General features: G+C 38.4%; 2 protein-coding genes and 1 long non-coding RNA gene across 3 annotated transcripts in view; 1 reads left to right on the top strand and 2 right to left on the bottom strand.

The window, feature by feature from the left end:
* Positions 1-1,591, bottom strand: part of GSR (glutathione-disulfide reductase) — a 64,193-nt gene extending 62,602 nt beyond the window's left edge. The window contains exon 1 of the mRNA XM_086380916.1: positions 1,494-1,591. Within this exon, the coding sequence (XP_086237042.1) occupies positions 1,494-1,538 (45 nt within the window). The 5' untranslated portion in view covers positions 1,539-1,591. The remainder of the gene's footprint in view (positions 1-1,493) is intronic.
* A 1,595-nt stretch (positions 1,592-3,186) lies between these two features.
* UBXN8 (UBX domain protein 8) lies at positions 3,187-21,249 on the top strand. Its single transcript, XM_086380921.1, has 8 exons — positions 3,187-3,881; positions 8,251-8,373; positions 9,169-9,239; positions 10,885-11,007; positions 11,768-11,905; positions 13,580-13,621; positions 18,495-18,569; positions 20,597-21,249. Exons 1-8 carry the CDS (start codon positions 3,794-3,796, stop codon positions 20,762-20,764), a joined length of 828 nt encoding a protein of 275 aa, XP_086237047.1. The 5' UTR covers positions 3,187-3,793; the 3' UTR covers positions 20,765-21,249.
* Positions 7,568-22,355, bottom strand: part of LOC147343707 (uncharacterized) — a 28,293-nt gene continuing 13,505 nt past the window's right edge. Inside the window, exon 3 of the long non-coding RNA XR_015156449.1 lies at positions 7,568-8,842. This is a non-coding gene — a long non-coding RNA (uncharacterized LOC147343707). The remainder of the gene's footprint in view (positions 8,843-22,355) is intronic.

Genomic DNA, 22,355 nt, shown 5'->3' on the forward strand with positions numbered 1-22,355 from the left:
AATCACCTGATCAGCACTAGGTAGGGAATCTACTTCTTGGACCGCTGCCATCCTCTAAAATAGCCTTGCAATAACCAACCTGCTGTTTTGCCTAAAATAACTTCCGTGTTGCTCTTCCCTTTTGCCTAGTAAAGTCCTTCATTTTCTTGGCTCCCCAGAGCTCTTTTCTATCAGGAGAGAAGGTTTGAATCAACTTTTGCTCAAACTCTCAAAATTTTTAACATGTTTCAGTTTATCTTTTAACAATGATTATGTTGGAATCCAAGGAAGGGTAGAGTTAAGATGTTAGCTTTTCAGTGTAGTTAATGAAATGCATGCTGAAGTATATATTTGAAGTATGCAGACACATATGATATAGTTAATGATACGCACAGTGAAGTATCTTGGGGAAAATGTTCTAAAGTCTCCAACTATGAAATGAATCAAAATAAGACCTATTGATGAATGGATAGATTGACAGATATATGATCATATGTATACATATGATCATATGTATAAATGTGGGCTTCCCGGGTGGCTCAGAGGTAAAGAACCCACCTGCCAAACCAGGAGATGCAAGGACACAGGTTTGATCCCTGGATTGGAATGATCCCCTGAAGAAGGAAATGGCAACCTACTCCAGTATTCTGGCCTGGAAAACCCCATGGCAGGCTACAGTCCATGGGGTTGTACAGTCATACATGACTTAGCAGTTAAACAACAAACGACATAATAAAATGTGGGTGTATGGATAGTCATTTTAAATTTATTCAACTTTTTTGTCTGAAAATTGTCATAAGCTATAGAAAAACTTAACTAGTTTTTTTTAAATACAAAAATTTCAAATATTAGGTAACATAAGCAGTTCTGTTGTTGTTACTCAGTCACTCAGTCGTGTCTTACTCTTTGCAACCCCACGGACTGTAGCACACCAGGCTTCCCTGTCCTTCCCCATCTTCCGGAGTGTAGATTCTCTTAATACATACAATTCATGCTACGTGTTAATAAACATTTTCCCCCCAATCAAATATGATTTGATTTTAAAATGTGATGGCAATCCTACTTAAATTTTTTTTTAATTTATTTGGCTGCACCAGGTCCCAGCTATAGCACACAAGATCCTTAGTTGCAGGATGTAAACTCCTAGCTGTGGCATGTGGGATTTAGTTCCCCAACCAGGACCAAACCCTGGCCCCCTGCATTGGGAGTACAGAGTCCTAGCCACTGGACTACCACAGAAGTCTCGACAATCCTACTTTTTTACACATAAAGAAAACTGGTAGCATCACTTCTTAAATATAAAAAAATGTGAAATTTGTGTTTTAAGAATGCTAATAGAGAATGACTTAATATAAACTATCAAGATTTAAAAGTCCCTTCCTCTTATACCAGGGTTTCCCTGGTAGCTCAGATGGTAAAGAATCAGACTGCAATGCAGGAAACCCTGATTCAATCCTGGGTCAGGAAGATTCCCCCAGAGAAGGGAATGGCAACCCACTCCAGTATATCCATACCTGGAAAATCCCACGGACAGAGGAGCCTGGTGGGCTACAGTCCATGGAGTCACAAGGAGTTGGAGATGACTGAGCAACTAACACATCATTTCTTCCTCTTATGCAATACTCAAAGTGTTCATATAAGATTTTATTGTAAGAACTGAAACACCTATAAACAATAGCTTAATTATGATCACTGAGAACTGTGACCTTACATCAATCAACATGACTTTCCTTTTTGTTCCAGGAAATTCTTGCCAACAAGGATAGCTGTAAATCAGCACATAACTTAATTGCCTTCACTGTTAGCTTTATAAACTTCCTGAAAATCTAATTATGTGAACAACAGGTTACTCATCTGGGTAAAAAGCTTCCCTCTCATGCACTAAGAAGCTGAATTGGTCACTCAATTGGGAAAATTCCCGTTCTTATCAAAAAGAGGCCACATCTGCCGTCAAGTCCTGCATCTTGCTATGTCCACCAGAACTAAACTCTTATACCATGTACTATGTCTAATCCCAGTTAGAGCTCAACATCAAAAAGACTACCTTAAACCCTTCCAACCTAGATTTGAAAAGCCTTATAAAAATCATCCTTGAACTCCCCTCTAAGACACTACAAAAATTATGATACATCAGTATTCTCCCTTAATGCAGTGAGAAACTTGGTTTTAGTTGAATAGGTTAGTTTGGTGGTCTGGTGGGAGGAAGGGGTGGATAGAAGTAGATAACTGCGGTGAAGAGACTTCACAGTCAACAAAGTTTGGGAAATGTGTTAAAACATCATGCAAATCTTAGAGTATGTGGGAAGCTCCACTTTACTGTTCTGACAGAGACTCATTGCTGTCATCAACAGATTATACTAGGAATACAGAGAGAGGAAGCAAAATGCTTAAACAAGGAAATCACACCAAAATGAAGACAGATAAGAAGTGTGGAACTTCCTTTCTTTCCTTTCTTCATGTAGACAAAAAATGAGAAGCTCTGAGTCAATATAGTTAATTACTTCATTGGTATGCCATATGAAAATTTATAATACTTCATCTAGACTCATTTTGAGTTTGTGCCCTCCTATTTTGCACCTTTACTTCCAGGATAAAGTTCTTAGCCTACAAAGCCAAGCCCTGTGTGCTCCTAACTGCAACCTACCTCTAGGCACCTCCACTCAAATTTGAAACTGCAATATTTTAATTCCTGGATTTTCTGCATTCAATTTCCTAAACTTGAAATCCCACTCTTCCTCTTGCCCCCTTTCCCAATTCCTAACCTTTAGGACATAATTTAGGCATGATTTCCTTCAGGAAAGCCTTCAAGCCCTCGCTGGGGATAGGGTTCTACAGCCCCGTGCCCATCCTTATCACAACACTCAAGCACTGGCTGTATTTATCTGTTTACAAGGCTACTAAACCGAGTTTCTGAGCTTTCTGGGGGCAAATTCACTAACTTACACGTATTTGAGTCTCATAAATCCTCCGGGCAGCAAACTGTGGGGCTCAATAAATGTTAGCTGAACTAAATGCCAGGGTGGGGAAAATTGATGGCTAGGTCAGAAAATGAACTTTCAAAGCATGAAAGCTTGTAAACTGCAAGGATCTCCCTAGCTTAATTGCGCTGTAGGTTGGCAGAAGCGCCGTGGAGGTGAGTCACGGGATGGCAATGAGGTCACAGAACTGTGAGGCCGAGTTAAGTCTTTAACAATAACCCTGCTGGCCAAACTAACCCGGAGCGGAGAAGGGGTGGCGGGTCTCCAGGATTAGGCGCCAGGTCTCACTTTTGAATCACCTTTCCACAGGAACCAGAGACCACGAAATGGGCCGGAGACCGTTGAGGCGATGAAGAAGGTGCTGCGGCAGAGTGGCGCTCAGTTGCTCGGACCCAAAAGTCCAAAAGCACCCTCTACGGACACAAGGCTAAAGGGCCAGGCTGCCTCCTCACAGCGTCAACTGCCCTATCCTTTCCATTACGCCTCATTTTACTCTTGACAACTCTTTTTCACAGTCTCCGGAATCCAGGTGCGGTCAGCCTCGCCAGAGCCCACGTTTGACTTGACAGAGAGCACGTTTGACAGGACTTGACTAGGCGGGCGCCAGCGAGGCCGTCTTACCGCCCACGTGACGTGAGGTGTCCTGCATTTGTTCTAACGCTACAGATTATGAGTTCAAAAACCTGGGCTCATCTCAATCTGACCAACGACCCGCCGGCTTCAGGGTCTAGCTGTCTCCCCAAATTCCTCCCTTAACAAGGGCTCCACTCCACTTTCCCAGGGAGGCGTAGCCGGAAGGGGCGGGCCTTCCGCCCGGAAACGGGGCTCCCGTCACTATGGCTTCTCGTGGGGTTGTTGGTATTTTTCTACTCTCTGCTCTCCCCCTCTTGTGTCTGGAGCTCCGACGTGGGAAACCAGATCTCGGTAAGTGTTGGCTTTTCCCTTTTGACCCTCATACTCGGGTAACGGCCCCATGAACACTGCATTGAATTCCCGTTTCCCAGCCGCGATGCCTCTGGGCGGCTTTGACTACGACTCCCAGGTTGCACCGCGCCGGCCTCCCTCTTCCGGATCCAGGTCTGGATCGGGTCCGGGTAGGGGTTTGGTAGGGGGAAAGCGAGACTCCCGCTTCATTGAGGAAGTTGACTGCAGGTGGCTGAAAAAGTCGCCCTTGATCTGGAAGTTTTGCGTGTAAGGGAACAAGAGGCAGAAAGCACAGGAACAAACATATACAGGACTTTCAAATTGTGTTGAATGCTCAAAAGGAAATAAACTGACGTGAGGTAAACCTGCTGAGGAATTTAAGCCGAGATTTAAATGATAAGGAATCAACCCTTTGAAAAGCCGGAAAACATTCCAGACAAAGGAACTGTGACGCGTTGGAGGGAAAGGATGAAGATCATTGAGGCTGGATCAAGGAGACATAGAGGGAGATTGGCTCAAGATAGTATCAGTAACATTCATTTAGCACCAAATTCTAAATGCTGTTCATTCATTATTTCATCTAATCCGCTTTACAATCAATATGAAAAGGCAAAAAGATGGGTATTATTATAATCCCTATTTTTGTTGTTCAGTCGCTAAGTGGTGTCGGACACTTTGACAGTGACCCTATGGACTTCAGCACACTAGGCTTCTTTGTTCTTCACTATCTCCTGGAGTTTACTCAGACTCATGTCCACTGAGTCAGTGATGCCATCCAACTATCTCATCCTCTGTCACCCCATATCCTTCTGCCTTCAATCTTTCCCAGCATCAGGGTCTTTTCAAATGAATCAGTTCTTCGCATTAGGTGGCCAAAGTATCGGAACTTCAGCTTCAGCATCAGTCCTTCCAATGAACATTCAGGGTTGATTTCCTTTAGGATTGACTGGTTTGCTTCCCCTGCATTCCAAGGGACTCTCCACAGTCTTTTTCAGCACCACAATTGGAAAGCATCAAGTCTTCTTGTCCTCAGCCTTCTTTATGATCCAACTCTCACATCTGTACATGACTACTGGAAAAACCATAGCTTTGACCATACAGACTTTTGTCAGCCAAGTGGTGTCTTTGCTTTTTAATACACTGTCTAGGTTTGTCATAGCTTTTCTTCCAAGGAGCAAGTATCTTTTAATTTCATGGGTGCAGTCATCATCCGCAGTGATTTTGGAGCCCAAGAAAATAAAATTTGTCACTGTTTCCACTTTTCTCCCATGTATTTGCCATGAAGTGATGGGATTGAATGCCATGATCTTACTTGTTTGAATGTTGAATTTTAAGCCAGCTTTTTCACTCTCTTCTTTCACACTCATCAAGAAGCAGTTTAGTTCCTATTTGCTTTCTGTCATTAGAGTGGCAGAAACTGAGATATGGTGAGGTTAAGGGACTTCCTTAAGGCTTTTTAGAGGTCTCTGGGTTCTGTGTGGAGAATGTTTTGCAAGGATGCTACAGCAGAAGCAGTGAGGCATGTTAGGCTTCTGAAGTAGGGAAGTCATGATGACAGTTGGCCCGGACTAGGATAACAGAGAGGGCAATGGCACCCCACTCCAGTGCTCTTGCCTGGAAAATCCCATGGACGGAGGAGCCTGGTAGGCTGCAGTCCATGGGGTCGCTAAGAGTCGGACACGACTGATCGACTTCACTTTCACTTTTCACTTTCATGCATTGGAGAAGGAAATGGCAACCCACTCCAGTGTTCTTGCCTGGAGAATCCCAGGGATGAGGGAGCCTGGTGGGCTGCCGTCTATGGGGTCGCACAGAGTCGGACATGACTGAAGTGACTTAGCATAGCATAGCATAGGATAACAGAGGAGGTGAAATGCGCACAGATTTGGGATTTTAGCCAAGTAGAATCAGCAGGGATGTTGATGGATTAATGATTTGGGTGATGGAAAGCAGAGATTCAAGGATGACTCCTACATGTGGCAAAGAACAACTTCAAGCAGTTGGTGGTACCAGTGATAAAGGGAAAAATGAAAGGAAACGTGGACTGGTGGAGAATTCGTTCATTTTTGGACATATTAATGATCTGTTTACATGTCTGTCTCCCTTATTAAACTCACTTCTAAAATTGGCCACTGTGAGAATTCCCTGGAATTGGTTAGGATTTGCACTCTCGCTACAGAAGGCAGGTGTTCAATCTCTAGTCGCTGCATGCATGCATAAATCAATGACTGGATGAGAAGGAAAGAGAGAGGGAAGAAGGGAATTAAGAGACCATGATGAAATTTAACTCTGTATATTTCTTCTCGTTACCCCTACCCCCAAGAAGTCAGGTACCCAGACGTTGTTTAAAATAAGAAATTAAAAAAAATGCCTTTTAAAAAATCTATAGACATTCTCTAGAAGTTCCCAGCCATATTGGACTCTAACAAGACCTTTATCTAAATGATAGACAGAAATGTTAAATTCACGCTTATTCCAGAATCTACCTGCTTCCTTACCTTACAGAATTCACCGTTACTCTGCTCATCTATAATCTACTTTGCACTATTATTTGAGTCACTAGTCCATGAGAAGGTGGTTACTCAGTTGCAGAAGGAGATGTTCACACGATAAGCTCTGACCACAGGATAATATCCTTGAGCACAGAGCCCCCCCACCTCCTTCTTTTTTTGTATTCCCATCACTTATCACAATATCTAATTTAATAAAAGTAAAAAATTCTGGAAAATGCAACTGGCCTCCTGGTAGCCTTTCCACTTACAATTGTGAACTGGTAGTTGTCTACTTTGGTTTCTTGTTACTGGTTCTGCAAATATCCAGTAACAGTGTTTTAGTCTATTTTAAAAATCATACATCTCAGTGCAACAGCTGCAGGGCTAGTTATGTTTGGACCAGAACTTAGAGATACTGCTACTTTTAGCTGGAACTGCTAATTGAATTACCAAAGATAATTCAGACATGTTCATTCACCTGTGCTATATTTTTGGACATATATTGAGAAATGATCCGTTTTTTTTCCACTCTGTAAAAGCATTCATTGCTGATACATTTTTACTTATACTTAAGCTAAGTGTTTTAATGCTGGTTCATCACATTTGTTATCCTTTGAAGTGTCCTGCATATGGGCTCTTGAGCATAGTATAAACAAAACATCTCAACTTAATTTAAAAATTTCTTACTTGAGAGGTGTACACATAAATCTAGTTCTTTTGTATTCCCATTTGAAATTGCTTGCTTGTTAGAACAAAAAGCAGTGTTATAGAACATAAATTCCATAAAGCATTTGTTTCTCTAAATATGAATACTCTAGGTATCAAATTACTTTTACTTTTGAAATGATCATAGTTACTCTAGAGTTAATTACATGTCATACTGAACAATACTTGAATCAGTAGTTAATGCTGGCAAAGGTTGGAAGGACTGTAATGCAAAAGAAAACAAAAAAACTTTAAACAAATTTAAATTGCTTATTTTTTTAAGGATGATACGTGTGTGTGTGTGTGTGTATATGTATGTGTGCGTGTATATATGTTTTCAGTTAAAAATAAAATATTTAAGTCTGTATATATGATTCCTTTGTAAATTCTTAGTTATTTGACTAACTGCCAGCCCCCATCACACTGGTAAGATGGTTCCTCTGTACTTTTGCCTGGTAACTTTTGAGAATTACAAAACAAAACTAGAAATTCATGGAGGGTGGAAACCATTTTTAATCCAACTTTATACGTACACTCTCTACCATTTGGCAAAGTGTATTACACAAAGAAGGTACTTGTTACATTTTTGCTGGTTAATTTTCATTTGGTTCTTAAAATAATAAAAGTACTGAAATTTTAATTTTTTCTAGGCAAACGTGTATCTAGTAAATTTATTTACAAATGATGAAGTAAATATTGAGCAATAGAGAAGTACAGAGTTGCATAATTTACCTGTGAGAAGAATTTCGTGTTTCAATGGGAGTGGCTTTTTTTAAATAGAACTAGAATCTGATAAGATGATACTATCACAATTTAGTTCCCAATTATGTGGATTATTTTCTTTCCTTCTCTGGGCAGAAAGGAAACCAGAATTTATGCATTATGGATAGTCATATATTTATAATGTAGCCAGTCACTCAGATTATACTTATATTCCTGAGAGATAAGATGTTCTAGAATCGTTTTCTGAAAACTTGTTCTGGTAATGACAGTCATGATGAATTTTGTTGCCCAAAGGAGACTATATGAAAAATCTTAAGACAGTTACATACCTTAAATTTTACTATACTTTTCTAGACAGATAATCTTCTGTCTAATGTATTAGTACTCATTATTAGTATCAAGAAAAATGTTTTGAATTGTAATTGTAATTTTTTTTTAACCTTTATAAGGAATCAAAGATCTAATTTTGCTGTGTGGCCGGATTTTCCTACTGCTTGCTCTTCTTACATTAATTATTTCTGTGACTACCTCATGGGTTAACTCATTTAAACCTTCCCAAGTTTATCTGAAAGGTAAGTTTACTCTTTATGCTACCCTTTTATACTTTTCTACTGAAATTTCTTTCCTTTATTCGAGAACTTTTGCACAATAAGCATTATTTTACCATTCATTTGTGCTATGTAATTTTATGGTAGAGTAATACTTACAACTTTAGTTAACAATTTTGAATGGGCTATACCCCAATATTTTTATGAGAAATTGTTCTTTTTTCTTATATATATGTCTGAAACTGTATCATTTCTAACCCAAACTTTAAAAGGTCTCTACAACAGCAGAGATCCCTTCTCTTGACATTCAGTGGCTTATAATCTAATATTGGTTAAGTCACCGAAAGGGTTGCCACTCACACCCCACGTTGAGAATCTAGGCGTATTGCTTTTACCGTCATGTCCAAGGGTGACCAAATAGCTGGAGCACAGTATTCCACACCTCATGTGTGAGAATGGGCTTCTGTAGAGCTGCTAAAACCCTATCTGGCACCTGCAGGAAAAAACCCCAACATCATTATTCTTGAAGTCTCCCTACCAAAACTGTAACACGCAACATTAATACATGTCAGAAAGTTTTTGTTTCAGAACAGACCTTTTCCTACAGATTGACATTTCTTACAGAAAGAAATTTCTTGCGGATTTCTTTGTTTCAACTGTCTCTGTCTATCTGATCTTTATTATTTGAAAAATAAATCTGTTTTTTGAAAGCTTTTCTCTCCCCAAATGTGAGGATCTACAGATGATTTTCAGAGAAAATAACATTCAACTTACGGATACATGGGAATTAAAAAGCACTTATATGTTTTGATATCTTAGAAGAAGAAGAGAAGAACGAGAAAAGGCAAAAACTTGTGAGGAAAAAACAACAAGAGGCACAGGGTGAAAAGGTAAAGCCTACTGTTTGGAAAGTATTATATAGAGAAAATACAAAAATATCCGGGGGAATTTCAAATTTAGGTCACAACTGAGCGACTTTCACTTCACTTCAGAGAGCCGTCTTCAGACTTCACGCCTGGCCTTACTGCCTATCACCCTTTTAGCCCATCTAAAAAATTAAGAGGTTTAAACATTGAGAAGTGAAAGTCGCTCAGTCATGTCCAACTCTTTGCGACCCCATGGACTATACAGTCCATGGAATTCTCCAGGCCAGAACACTGGAGTGGGTAGCCGTTCCCTTCTCCAGGGGATCTTCCCAACCCAGGGACCAAATCCGGGTCTCCCGCATTGCAGGCAGATTCTTTATCAGCTGAGCTACCAGGGAAGCCCGTGATTCAGTGGCGTTTAGAATATTCACAATGTTGTACAACCACTGCCTCTGTCTCGTTCCAAAACATTTTCATCACCCCAGGAGAAAACCCCAAACCCATTAAACAGTTGTGTCCCCATTCCTCACTCCTTTCATCCTCTGGCAGCCAGCAATCTGCTTTCTGTTTGTATGGATCTGTCTGAATGTTTCATACAAGTGAAATCATATAACATGTGACCTTTTGTGTCTGACTTCTTTGCCTTGCCTAATGTTTTGCAGGGTTCATCCATATAGCATAAATCAGCACTTCATTCCTCCTATGACTGAGTCATATTCCACTGTATGGATGGATCAAAACTTGTTTATCTGTTCACTGATGGACAGTTAGGTTGTCTCCACCTTTGGACTATTGTGGATAGTGCTGCTGTGAATATTTGTGTGCAAATATTTGAGAACTTACTTTCAATTCTTTGGGAGTATATACATAGAAATGGAATTGCTGGGTCATGTGGTAATTCTATATATTAACTTCTTGAGGAACTGCCAAACTATTTTCCACACCATTTTGTATGTCCACCAGCAATTTCTGAGGGTCTCAGTTTCTCTACATTCATTTCTGATTTTGGTAGTCATCTCTTTTTCTTAGTCAAGTTAAAGGTTTGTTAATTTTTTTTCAAAGAACCAATTTTGGTTTCATTGGTTCTGTTGTTTTTCTATTCTATCCCGTTTTTATGTCTTCTTTATTATTTGCTTTCATATGCCAGCTTTGTGTTTAACTTGTTCTTTTTCAAGATTTTTAAGATGTAAAGTTAATAATTTGACATCCTTTCTTCTTTTTTAATTAGATATTTATAGCCATAACTTTACCTCTGAGCACTGTTTTTGCTTCATCCTATCCAAGATTGGTTTTGCTAACTAGAAGTTGCATTTACCATGGATGATCATTTAACAGTTATTTTCATGATCTTGAAATATCAGGTAGCACTTGGGCATACTTATATCTCCAACCCTAGTAAGTTTTTGTTGCACTGAAAACCCATTAAAGGATGTATCAGCAGACTGCCAGACAAGCAGAAGGACAGAACATTTGGTTTTCTTTGCATTGTGTACAAATGCAAATTTTTAGAGAGTAATGCAACAGTGGAGGATGTAGGTTTTTTGGCAAAACTGAATTAGTGTTAAAACACCACTTCTTACCTGGTTCTTATTTACAACTTTATAGACAATGTAAATAGAATCTTAGGGTTGTTAGTGTATAGTCACCTGATTTTTTTTTTTTTGAACAGGTCAGCAGATACATAGAGAATGTTCTAAAACCTAGCCAGGAAATGAAACTGAAAAAGCTGGAAGAACGCTTTTATCAGATGACGGGTGAAACCTGGAAGTTAAGCAATGGTCATAAACTTGGGGTTAGAAAATATTCTCATTTCATATTTTTTAATTCTGCTATTGTTTATGTTTAACATATACTAATTATTTTAAAAATTGTAAATTATTATTCTAGTCTATTTTTAGGAGTCTTTATTAATAATGCTTATATATCAGTTATATATAGAGAGAGTTTTTATTGATCATATTTGTATGTCAAATGTTTAAGTGGTTTTTGGTGCCTAAAGAGCATATAACTTAGATCCTTGAAAAGTTCTAACTTAAGACAGTCTGAGAAAACTGTTGATTAAATCACATCTTTTATATGAGGGCATCCAAATCTCTTGGGTATTACAAGCTCACATTATATTCAATTTAGCTCTGTTTTTTGAAGCCAAATTGACCTTTGACTCTCTTCCTTTGGCACTGAGTATGAATTTTGTCATTTGCAAGTGGAAGTTTAAAATGTTAAGTTTTCTTCAGAGAAAAAAGGATATTCATAAATTCATTTTTAGAGGAACTGGCTGTAGATTTTTTTGTGTAAGATGCTTTCTGTCCCAAAGACTTCTTTTTTGGCTTTCTATTTACACTGTACCTTTCATCATCTCATAAAGAAGATGATCCAGTAGGGGTAAACAGGATTCTGACAGTGAAGCAGAATGTTTGTATCCATTTCATAATGGTAAATACGTCATGAAACCGTTAAGGGTTGGTAAGAAAGGTAATGTGAAAGATGGCAACAGAAGATACAACTGCTCTAGGTAGTGACTTCACTTCTGAATTGAGTTTGCTTTTGACCAGGGTGATGAAGATTTGGAGCTGGACAGTGAGAGTCAGACATCTTTTGAAACATCAAACAGAGAAGCAGCAAAGAGACGGAACTTGCCCAAGCCTGTAACCAACGTTTCACCACCCGCTGAGCAGCCCATGAAGAAGGAGGTTCATTACTTAATAACTGTTCACTGAGCTGTATCTGCATACAGTAGGGATATTGTTTTTTGGGTGGAAGTGGTATATGGAGGGAATCCAGATGGTGTCTTCATTAAGAATCACTTCAGCTTCATTAAAAATCACTTTCTTGTTAAATACTAGCATTCTGAGCCAAACTTACAAGGAATCTAGGAAGATAAATGATAGTACATTTAGTAAACAGTTCTTTTTAAGGAAGTAATTTAATTATGTAGAAACAAAAAATGCAATATTTACTAACGAAGACATTCCTTTGGGTAGCTAAGATATAAGGAAGTCATATATTTTGTTGTTGAGTTGCTCAGTTGTGTCTAATTCTTTCTGACCCCATGGACTACAGCATGCCAGGTTCCTCTGTCCTCCACTATCTCCCAGAGTTTGCTCAAACTCATGTTCATTGAGTCAGTGATGCCTTCCAACCATCTTTTCTTCTGCTGCCCCCTTCTCCTTTTCCCTTCAGTCTTTCCCAGCATCAGGGTCTTTTCCAATGAATTGGCTCTTTACATCAGGTGGCCAAAGTACTGGAGCTTAGTTGAGTGGCTAACGTTATTAACATGAATGTATCATTGTCCCCAGTACCCCTTTTAGGGAATGAGTTAGCAACCATTCACTCTGGAGCAGTGTCCAGGTTTATTATTCCTTCTTTTCTTTCAAATCTTTAATCCCTAAGAAGACCAATTTGGAGCTGGTTAAGGTTGAAATAAGTGTGTTTCTATTGAGTCTTAGGGAAAGCTGCTAAGCTATGTGTTCCCTACAAGTAGTTTTCAATGTATTGCTTCTCAGTCTGAGGTTTCCTGGTCCCTTCATAGAGCTTGAGGGTAGGAACTGGGTCTTTGAACTGTTTCTAACATTTGAAAAAGATCTAGAGAGCTACATGGACTCATTACATTTGTAAGATTCTTTGCTATTTGTTAATAGCATAGATTATCTCATGCTGATGGTAAATTCTAATTGACCATCACATATGTTTTTGATACCAAACAAAAACAAATGATTTATTTAATAAATGCAATGAATATTTGTTAGATAAAATGTTATAAAATATGGAATCTATGGTATTAAAAAATAAAAAGCATCCTTTGAAGGTGAAATTGTTGTACACTGTTTTAGTGAGAGAAAATGCTTTGTACATCTGGTTTTTTAATAGATTAACAGAAATAGGGAAACGTGGATAAATCATGAAAGCAACCAAAGTGAATGGTGGTTTTCCAGCCCCTTAGAAGGCGCCAGTAAAGAGAAATATATATGTACTCATCCTGATGCATATATGTGTGAACCTAAATAATCACGGAGTTTTACTGAATTTAATTTTTATCCTCTGTTTCTTTAGTAGTACATTTTTATGTAATATCTTAGAACAGCATAAACATAATGTTCTTTAAATGTGTATAGATTAGCAGCTGTCATCTGAGATCTGTTTTTTTTTCAAATCCTGTTTTTATGATGTATTGTTAGCACAGAGTTGCTTATCCAAAAATGTTTATTGAGTCCTCATTGTAAACATTTTATAAATGTATATTAAAAGAAAAGATTTCATTAAGCATAGATATGTCCAAACTCTATGTTGAAAGGAACTCTTCTCTTCGAGGTTATTTTTTCTTCTTCTGTTTACATTCCTGTTACTAAATACTTACTTTTCTTTAGGTTCTTGATTTACCTGAAGAACCCCCTGAAACAGCTGAAGAAGTAAGCTTATCTTTTTTTTTCTTTGAAAATCAATGTATTTTTAATTTTCTTTAACATCAAGTAAGTACATCTTACCTACATTTGGGTTTAGAAAGAGAAAATAGTACAGTGTTTATGTGTTTGCACCATGATTAGGTCTTGTTTCAAATATGGGGTGGTATCAAATGCTTCAGTCAAGCCCTATTTTGGAAGCCTGCTGTCTGCTGAGCTTGTGTTTCAAAGCCCTTCCACTTCATCGGGCAGAGATTGGATATGTGGTCTTTTCTAGAATGTTGGGTCATCAAATGAGTTGCCTATTAAAATAGAATCAAAATAGGCAGATGACTTCAAATTGTGGTTTTTCCATTAAAAAAGAGAAAATGAAGGATGCAGCTACTTTGTAGGCGTTTGAATTGAAAGATGGTTTGCTGTTTGGGGTCAGGGTTGGACTGAATCCCAACTCTGCATTGTGTCCTCTGCCCAACTGCTTTGCCATAATCTGTGCCACCTTCTTGCGGTTGCCCAGCTCAGTTTCACTCAGTCTCTGAGGTACAGAAGCACATTTTTAAAGCTGTGAAATGGCGTAGGCAAAGGCAAGCTGGATGGTTTTCCATTTCTTGACTCTTCAGCGACTGTTACAGTCCCTGAAAACCATTTCTGAGGCAGCCATGAACGTGCTGGAGGCCACGTTCATTTTTGCCAACACATTTGCAGCTCATAAGTTAGTATTTTGGATACTAAAATACTGAGGAAAATTCTGAAAGTCTTACAGAAATAGAGACAATGAAGTGTGCAATCAGTCCTAGGAGAATCATAGTCCCAGGAGAAACACAATTTAAGAAAAAGCCAAAGGTCTGATTCCTCCCTGTTACACCCATGACATCCACACCCATGATATGTCTGTTCTGACCCTCCTACATCCTCACCTCTCCTCAAGCTCTGGGTTGGTATCCGTGACAACCACTTAAAATACGGGAGTAACTAAGTACAGCTCGGGTTGACAAGGAACGCCTTTTCTCCAGCTTTAAAGCACATGACCTTATTCCCACAGAACACCAGTCTGTCACCAGTGACGACAGACGTCAGGTGGTCAGTGAATCCTTTGAAATTGTACCTTTTTGTGACTACAGGTAGGAGTGTGCTCTTCAGAATCTCAGGTCTGTGACCCTAAAAAGGTCAACACATCTCCACCTGGAAGCAGTTGGTGTTGCTCTCCTCTTTATAAGAGTTATTCATAGTCATTCCGTTTTGTTTCTTTTCTGCTCTTTTCCCATACTTGGACAGATGACCTGTGCTACACTCATTAAAGTGTCTGTCACAGTTTTGGAGTTTTAGAGCTGGGATGAACCTCAATCATGTCTCATCCCATCTCCTCAACTTGAGGCTGAAGCCACAGGCAGGATTTTGAGGTCCCTCCTCGGGGAGCCCAGGCCCTCTGGTTGTGTGAGACCTCTGGGCTTAATTCCCTTGTTTACTCTAGAAGCAATACTATCCCTGTTTGCTTCTCCTTGCTCCTATTTGCTTCTCCTTGCTCCTATTTGCTTCTCTTCTGGCCTTGCTCTGATTTTTGGTCCTCTTTGCTATTTTTGGTTAATAAAGTCAACAAAATCATGGTAAAAAATTGTTACTTGAGAATTACATGTTACCTGAGAATCACATACATACATAGTATCAATCAGGTATAAGCAACTTTAAATTATATAATAAAGTTTTGTGAAGAATGCCACTAATGCATAGTTAATACCACTTGATACTTGTCTAGTGTATATTCTACACTAATCAAGAAAAGAAAATAAATTTTGGAAGATTTTGATTCTGTCAGAATCATCACTGGGCAAGGCGTTTTCCACCTGTGCAGTTGCTACTGCGCATAGATTTCTTAGAATTCAAAGGATAAATTCCTAACTCTCTGCTAGCCATTCATCAGCCCTTATTTTTACCTCCCTGGATGACTCTGGGTGTCCCAGTTTATTCTCCTTGACCTAGTCAGCCAACGCTTTGATCTAATGAGCTGTTTCTGAGCAGTTAGCCTGGTCCCTCCGGGTGTCTCTGCCTGACCTTTCCCCTCTGTTGTAGTTGGACTGTTTAATAATAATGAAAGTAGACCTTAGGCGTGGAATGTCGTCATCGTGATAAAAGTTAAAAACAAGAAAAAGGAAGCATTCTAGTTTGGAGAGTGTGCCTTTCCTACCTATCCTTCACCCCGTCACCCTAAAAAAGTGCTTTCAGAGTTAAAAAGGCACAACTGGAGTTGGCAGTGAGCACTATGCCACAGTAACCCCAGATTTTAGGATGTCTGTCTTTGTCAGTCACATAGTCATACTTGTTTCTGGCTTTCTGCAAAGTACCCTTTTGTATTTTGTCAACTTTGAAGCTTTGTTCTGATACCATAATCATGATCTATCATCATACATAAAGCTTGCCCATCATAACTAATATATTTTAATACCTAAGCCACACAGCTGTTTCATGAATCCATATATAAAAGAATAATTTCACCTTTAGGAATACTGGAGATTTTCATTTTCAGGACATTCTCTATTTTCTTATTAAAGTTGGGCCCATTAAGTGTGTGGTGTCACCCACAGAATAGAGGGACATCTTAATAAATCTGTGTTGCTCAGGGAAGGGACTAACATTCATCTTAAAGGTTATCAGAACAGGATGAAGTTTTCACTGTGTGAGTGTGTATCCTGTATATGTAGTAGCTGTGGCTCTGTAGGCTTTGCAATAGCCATGTGAGAAAATTCCTGTTATAGTGGAAGCCTCCTTGGACTTAGGAGCAGACTAATAAGTGAACTAATGGCTGACATGGATTCTGAAAGGGGGGCAGTATCTGAAACAATGCTATTCTTAAGCCTTACACCCTGATTTAAGTGCTTGTTATGTATTTCATATTACAACTATCAAAAGAGTTATAAGTAGTCTAGAATTCACAACAGAATAGTCACCACATGTTACTGTTCTGCTTTTAAACTGAAAAGACAATAACCGTAGAATTTAAGATAATTTGAAAAGAGTTTTGTAAATCATCATGTAATTACCATAGTACCATAGCAACTATTTTCATTATTGTATGCTATCTTATTTCATTTTAAGGGGGGCCAAATTTTAATTAGTGCTGCCCCTTTTCATTTAGATTTCATTTAACACTCTGTGTTTGGGACAGAGATTTACTTTACAATTTGGACTGTGTTCCAGGCCTTTGACCTGTTCATAGGTCAGTCCATTGGATGTCAGTAGCCTTAGGAGAAAATTACACACCCACCTTTCACAGTAACTGTTATAACAGAACAGTAACTAGGTTTGAAACAATGATTGTTCATTTCTCTTAAGTATTTATCTAATCACAATGGTAAACATTAAGTCACTATATTTTAACCTTAGTTTCTTTGAAAGCTTTTGGCCTTAATTCTCCTCTTAGATCATTAAAGTTTGAACAAAACCTCACTGTAAAAGTTAGGTTTTATTGTTCTACAAATAAGCAAAATTGGCTTTTGTGATTGTTAGTTTGTGTTTTATTATAAAACTTTCCTTTAGTAGAAGTAGTAACAGAGCTCAACATCACACCAATCTGGATGTGAATAAAACACTCTACCTACTTGCATGGAAATAGTGCTAACGTGGCTTTCCTGAAGCGGGTGGGTGCTGCTATAAAACAACCACTTCCACCATTTCTGTAACTGTGCTGCCAACAAAACTCCCAGGACAGTTAGGATAATGTTCATAAAAGTTAAAGACAAGAAAAAGATAGCATTCTAGTCTGGGAAGTGTGCCTTTCTTACCCATAAGAAAGGGTTAAAACACTTTCCATAGGACCATCAGAAAGGGTTTCCTGAGGGTGAATAATGAATGTCAGAATTAATGACTAATTTGTCATCTTTTCTTTTTTTTAAATTGAAGTATAGTTGATTTCCAATGTTGTGTTAGTTTTGGTGGACAGCACAGTCATTCAGTTATACATCTATACATATTCTTTTTCATTATGGTTTATTACAGGATATTTAATATAGTTCCCTGTGCTATACAAGTAGGACCTTGTTGTTCATCTATTTAGTAGCTTGTATCTACTAATCCCAGACCCCTAATCTAGCCCTCCACTTTGGTACCCGTAAGTTTGTTTTCTATGCCTGTGAATCTGTTTCCATTTTGTAAATAAGTTCATTTGCATCTGTTTGTAGATTCCCCACATAAATGATACCATATGGTATTTGTCTTTCTCTTTCTGACTTTATTAATATGATCATCTCTAGGTCTTTCCCACTCTTTTCTTTTTTAGAATGTTCTTTAAAATACTAGCATGTTGCAAGCTCTTTTTAGCTATTTAACACTTTTATCAGAGGAAGAACTGTGGGGGAACTCAATATGTAGAACAAAGCTGCTCAGGGAAAGGGGGTCTCCTAGATCCCCAGCAGCCAGGACTAACTCCAGGCTCATCTCTCGTTCTCATGAGGGAGACATGGTGCCCAGCCTACGGTGATGGGGTGGCCTGGGTAGCGTTTTGTTTCCTTCCAGTCCAGTGTTTGTTTTGCCTGCAGACTCTGAGGCGGCTCTGGATCATCTCGGCTTGGTAAGGCCTCTTTCGAGGCCCAGCTGCCCTCTTGGTGTTGTCTGGGCAGACAGAAACCTCGGGTCTCTGGCGCCCTCTCTGGAAGACTCCATCACTGGTTTCCTCAAGCAGTAGGAAGATATTTTTCAGGTTCAGAAGAATTATTTCTGTGTTTAAGGTGAATTTTCACTGGACCTTAATGTTGGCGTGCAACTCTGAGAGCTAAATTTCTACAAAACCCCACATGAGTGCTTAGAACTGGGTACAGGTGTTTCACAGGAGTAGTGATTTTGGAATTACAAACAGCCGTGGTTGGAATTCTCATCTGAACACTTTTTTCCTCAGGTTGTGACTGTAGCTCTCCGCTGTCCGAGTGGACGTGTCCTGAGGAGAAGGTTTTTTAAGTCTTGCAGTTCACAGGTGAGGAAAAATCATATTCGGAGAAATATTTGTGTTGAATTTGGCAATAGTTTATTCCCATGCAGGGAGGATGTGTTGTCTGTTGTCTGCATTACCATCAGGTCAGGGTAAATGGGATTTATGTATGCTTTACGTGACAGAAATTTGGAGAATTAGGCTTGCTGAGCCTTCTTGAATTGTGATTTCTGCATTCAAATTTTTTTCAGTTCTTCCTTGTTTTGTTTTTTAATTATATTTTCACAGCTCAGTGGTAAGATGCTTTCAAATCTTTAGGAAGCAGCTATTATTAACTCTGTTCTTATTAGCGCTAATGGATTATTAATCTAAGAAGCCCCATTGCTTGTATGTGTTTTCAGATCATTCTCTAAAGCTTGTTTCTTTTTGTTCTAATAGACTTCTTTTTCTTTTAAAAACAATATTGTGTTCACTAGCAATGATTTGGAAAATACAGAAAAGTAGAGTGAAAAACAATTTTGATTTGCCATCTGACACCAAAGCCAATTACTAATATGTTGGTGTATTTCTGATTTTAAGTACATTTGAATTTATCATTATGCATGCATTAAAAATCTAAGTTATTATCTAAATAAATTTCTCCTTATTGCTGCATTTAACCTTCTATGTCTAGACTGCTATAAACTATAATAGGAAATACTAGTAGGTTAGACTACATAAAAATTTTAAATTCTGTAAAGCTCATCAAGTTAAAAATTTGGCAGCAACAATTTAATAATTATTTATAAAGTAATGATTATGCTAGCTAGAGAAAAAAAACTTGCCTGGGAAATCCCATGGACAGAGGAGCCTGGTTGGGGGTCCATGGGGTTGCAAGAGTCAGACATAACTTAGCAACCAAACAACAACACTTTAATAAATATTTATAAAGTAATGATGATTATGCTAGCTAAAAAAATTTGAAAAATTTAAAACCAAGTGATAAACATGAAAAGAATGTTTGGTCTCACTTAGAATTAGAGAAGTGCATATTAAAATGGATACCATTTTCTACCTATCAAATTGTCAAAGATTAAAAAGAAGAGTACCCAGTTTGGGGCAGTGTGTGCAGAAAACAGGGATTCTTATTAAATTACATTCACATTATTCATGTAATGTAATTTAGACTGCTGTTCTTGTGGGATAATTTATCAGTATATATTTTAAAATATATCTTTTGGCCCAGTAATTTCATTTATGAGAATTTATTCTTTGGGAATAATGACAGATGATCAAAGGTAATAATATAAGTGCTTATGTAGGCATTGGTTAAACTAAGGCTCATTCACATACTGGAAAATTATGGCATTTTGTGACATAACGCACATTTATTACATGGAATATCAACAGGGACATGGATGGTGGTAGAAGTCAAGGGTTACTTACAATTGATATAAGTATCACTTTGATATAAAGTATAATTATTGATATAAGTTGATATATGTATAATTGATACCAGCATCCCCTGAGAACATTCTGTCATTGAGCTTTCTTCCTAAAGCAACACACCATCCTTTAGCAGGAGTCTTAGTGGAAATTTGGACAATTACAATGGGAATCTTTATGACAGGAAATGCAATACATTCATAGGGATGGGCTATTATCAAAAGGCAGAGTCTCTGGGCCGTGGACATGTCTGTTTTGACTGTTCCTGGGTGATTTTGATGTGGAGTATTGGCTTTGATTGTAATCTAAATGACTTTTTTCCCAAATGCTAACCCTTTGTTCTTAGCCTTTTTAATGAATAATCTCCCCATTCCCAATGATTGGAGCTTTCCTAATTGTTAAATGCTTCTGCTGCCTGTAGGTGTCAGTAGTCCCTAGGCCTTCTTTGAAACAAAAGGTATCAAGGGTCATTCACATCTCAAAATTCATGGCATGCTATTTTGCTTTAAACACTGGAAAGTTCCTTTGAAAGATACGAAAGTTCTGTTTCATGACTCCTAGGGGCATGATGTAACAATGAGAGATCATAAACTATCATGAGGGACAAAGCGTGTGCAGTATTTATAACAAAGCTTTTTGTCTTCTAGGTCTTGTTTGACTGGATGATGAAGCTTGGGTATCGCACATCCCTATACAGCCTTTCTACTTCCTTTCCCAGAAGGCCTCTGGAAGTGGAGGCAGGCTGGTCACTGCAGGACATTGGAATAACTGTGGATACTGTACTCAACGTGGAAGAGAAGGAGCAGAGCAGCTAGTTTAGAAATGCCAACTAGCTGTTTTACATGAAATCAGTTTTTCATGAAATCAGTTACACCTTGACCTTACAGGACAGTAGAGGATTCACATTAAAATCATGCCATACATTGATTGAGCTCAAGGCCGTAAACATTTCAGTGCTGATCTCCATGGAAATGTATGGACATAAAGTATTAGAAAAGGATTGCTTTCTACATGTAATAATCTGGGAGTGTGCCATATTACAATGTACCAAATGAGGATGAGATAGAAATGTATACAGTAAGGTGCTCATTAATTTGTATTTTCCCAGCTGACATCATTTATCAGTTTCTTCTTTCAGTGTGCCTTGCCATAGTGAACATTTCACCACTCAAACTCTTTAAGGTCTTCTAAGTAGGAATGTTTAGTCTGCTGTATTTCTAGAAATTAAACTTTGAAAATATGTCAAAGCTCTTTTTAGACTTCCAAGTTCTTTTAGTAAACACTACTCATGTTTACTTAACTAATGTTTGAGATTTATTTTGCCTTGCATTGAACTGTAACATTTACAACATTCCAGGTGGATCAGTGTTTTAAAGATAAAACAATGAAAACAAAGTGAAGGTGAGTTTTAAAAATATATCTGGCACTTCACTTCCCTGCTTATACTTCTATACTGGTGTATTCACACTATAACAACAAGTTCAAACTCCAAGGATGGTTTAAAGGTTGTCTATTCATCCCTTTCCTATGCTACCACTCTTTTTTTTTAATAGATTTTTTTGTTTGTGTGATTGGCCGTGCCCCAAGGCATGTGGGATCTTAGTTCCCCAATCAGAGGTCAAACCCATGCTCCCTGCATTGGAAGTCTTAACCACTGGACCACCGGGGAAGTCCCTGCATGCTATCTTAAGGGGTCCGTTTAACTTGGCTCCTCTGTGTATTGCCCTTTATTTAAGCTCCTTTCATTCCTCTTCTGTAGAATTTATTACACTGTATTATAGCTGTAATTCCTTAAAAACAAGGATTACATCCTTTCCCTTCAGAGTACCTAGTGTCTAGTAATGCTTAGTACAAAATGTTTGAAAATAATAAATTGTCCCAGCCTTTAACTTCTTTTTCCCTGGAATATTCCACACTGGGAAAAAAAAAAAAAGAATGTTTTCTGATTGTAAATTATTATAAACTCATTTGGAAACAAAGTTACAAAAACAAAAGTAAAATCACGCATAATCTCAATACCCAGAAATAAGTATGACTGACGTTGTGATTCTGTAGGTCCTGCCAGGTTTTTCTGTACTTACATGCCATAGATTAAAAAAACAAGACCTCATATTTTTAGACCTTTTGGAAAAAATGATTATTGTCAAACCTACCAAGTAATGATGCTGCGTAGGAAATGTGGGAGCAGGCTCCATGGTGGTCCCCAATGATCCCTGCCCCCTGGCCATCATACCACAGTGTGATTTCCTACATTGTACCAGGGTGGTCGGTGTGGTTAATAAAATTCAACAGAAGTGGTGTGTGTCACTCTGAGATTAGGTTATGAAAGATTGTGGCTTCTGTCATGAGTTGTCTCTGGTCACTCAAATGGAGAAAGAAGTCATACTGTGGGTGGCCTCATGGAGA

The sequence above is a fragment of the Bos grunniens genome, chromosome 27 (assembly GCF_055505025.1).
Source record: "Bos grunniens cultivar Pamir isolate PY7600 chromosome 27, Bosgru_T2T1.0, whole genome shotgun sequence".
NCBI classification, from domain to species: Eukaryota; Metazoa; Chordata; class Mammalia; order Artiodactyla; family Bovidae; genus Bos; species Bos grunniens.

What these genes read in the sequence shown, in the direction of transcription:
- UBXN8 (XM_086380921.1), top strand. Translation starts at nt 3,794, where the DNA reads ATGGCTTCTCGTGGGGTTGTTGGTATTTTTCTACTCTCTGCTCTCCCC. An exon ending in ACGTGGGAAACCAGATCTCG is followed by an intron (nt 3,882 to 8,250) that starts GTAAGTGTTGGC and finishes AACCTTTATAAG; the next exon opens with GAATCAAAGATCTAATTTTG. An exon ending in AGCAGCCCATGAAGAAGGAG is followed by an intron (nt 11,906 to 13,579) that starts GTTCATTACTTA and finishes ACTTTTCTTTAG; the next exon opens with GTTCTTGATTTACCTGAAGA.